At 59.7% G+C, this 1,940-nt stretch overlaps 1 protein-coding gene across 1 annotated transcript; it reads left to right on the top strand.

Annotated features, from left to right (window-relative positions):
* Window positions 1-278: 278 nt before the first annotated feature.
* LOC127748631 (unconventional myosin-XVIIIa-like) lies at window positions 279-1,869 on the top strand (the record flags this gene model as incomplete). Its single annotated transcript, XM_052275816.1, is given in 3 exon segments — window positions 279-433; window positions 516-639; window positions 725-1,869. Coding segments are annotated over 3 exon segments (1,424 nt in total), but the record flags the coding sequence as incomplete, so codon positions are not given.
* Window positions 1,870-1,940: the final 71 nt, after the last annotated feature.

Below are 1,940 nucleotides of genomic sequence, written 5' to 3'. Positions count from 1 at the left end.
TCCTTTTTTTTTCTTGAAAAATTTCGGATTTTAAAATTCTCATTTGGGCTAAAAGTGTATGGGAAATTGGGTACGGGGGACGGCGTATCTGGCCATAGCGCCTGTAAGTTAGGGAAGTCAGTACACACCAACGTCTTCGCCGTTACTTCCAGTGTTAGAGTATTTATTCCAGAATACTATTTCTTTCCACCGTGTTATTTTTGTAATGACTCTGTGGCATCGCTGTGTATCTGGTGCGATGGGCGGTAAGACTGACGGGGTGTTTCTCCTGTGCGCAGCTCGCGGACGCCTACGAGGAGGTCGAGGAGCAGCGGCAGGTGGTCGGCCAGTGGAAGCGCAAGGTGCAGAAGTTGAGCGCCGAGACCAGCGACCTACGCCTGCTGCTGGAGAACCAGAGCTCCCGGAACAACCTGCTGGAGAAGAAGCAGCGCAAGTGAGTCATTTTCGCCGGACCGGTGGTGTCGATGACATCTGAGAAATTATACTCATGTACTTTTAATTTTATTTTGCGTCAGATTCGACTCCGAGCTGCAGTTGCTGCAGGATGAGCTGAGGGGCGAGCGCCAGCAGAGGGAAAGGTTGTCGAGAGAAAAGGAGATTGCTCTGGGCGAAAAGTACTCGATGGAACAGAACCTGAGCGTAAGTGCATTGCCTCTGAATTTACTTCTGAAAAATGTGTTTTGTTTCCTTTCTGTATTTTTAATTTGACAATTTTTTCTGTTAGGCGCTGCGATTAGAACTGGAATTGAAGGAAGAGAAGGTAACCTCACTGTCGCGAGAACTGGACGAGCTGACGTTCGGCGGCAAAACTGAGGAGGAGGTGGCGCAGCTCAAGAAGGCCAAGCACCAGCTGGAGCACAAGTGCAAGGACCAGCAGGAGGAGCTGGACGACCTGGCCGGGCAGGTGCAGCTGCTGGAGCAGGCCAAGCTGCGCCTGGAGATGTCGCTGGAGCAGCTGCGCAAGGAGCACCGCAAGGAGATCAGCCAGCGGGACGACGAGCTGGAGGACGTGCGCTCCAACGCCCACAAGAAGGTGAAGGCGCTCGAGGCGCGCCTGGAGGACGAGCACGAGGAGCGGACGCAGCTGGTGCGGGACAAGCACGAGTGCGAGCGACGACTCGGCAGCCTGGAGGAGGAGTGGCGTGCGCGAAGGACCAAGGACGACGGCCAGGTGCAGCGGCTGCGCCGCGACCTCAAGCGCACCCGCGCCCTACTGACGGACGCGCAGGCGCAGCTGGAGCGAGCCAAGGCGGACACGCCGGGCAAGGCGGCGCTGCGGGGCCTGCGCAACCAGCTCGAGGACCTGGAGATGGCGCGCGCGCAGGCCGTCAAGGCCCGCCAGCTGGCCGAGCAGGACCTGGCCGAGGTGCAGCAGCAGCTGGAGGACGCGCAGCGCCTGCGGCACGACAGCGAGGAGCGCGCCAACGCCGCCAACCGGGAGCGCGCCGACCTGCGCACCCAGCTCGAGGAGAACGAGGACGAGCTCGCCGAGGTGATGAACAAGTACCGGGCCGCCGTGCACCAGCTGTCGGCCGAGCAGGCCACGCTGCAGGACAGCGTGGCCCGCGTGCTCGAGCTGGAGCAGGAGAACGGCTCCCTGCAGGACCAGCTGGCCGAGATGACCCAGCGGCTGGCGAGCGCCGAGACGCTGGGCGACCCCAGCAGCTCGCTCACCGCCAAGCGGCTCGAGCTGCGCTGCAAGGAGCTCGAGTCCCGCCTCGAGCTGGAGCAGACCACGCGCGCGCGCCTCGACACACAGATCTCGCGCCTCAAGGAGACCGTCGACAAGCTCCAGAGCGAGACGAGCCTGCTGCGCGCCCGTGAACAGTCCGCCCAGGACCAGGCACGCAAACTGCAGAGGTGAGTCCAGTTGGTCCAGAAGCCAGATTTTTCTGTTGTTTTTTTCTTCTAAATTTTTCTTGATTAAAAAAAAATCTAAA

Source organism: Frankliniella occidentalis, unplaced genomic scaffold, assembly GCF_000697945.3.
Source record: "Frankliniella occidentalis isolate FOCC.00 unplaced genomic scaffold, Focc_3.1 Scaffold957, whole genome shotgun sequence".
Taxonomy (NCBI): domain Eukaryota; kingdom Metazoa; phylum Arthropoda; class Insecta; order Thysanoptera; family Thripidae; genus Frankliniella; species Frankliniella occidentalis.
The sequence above is the reverse complement of the archived record's forward strand: the minus strand, read 5'-3'. Positions and strand labels throughout refer to the sequence as shown.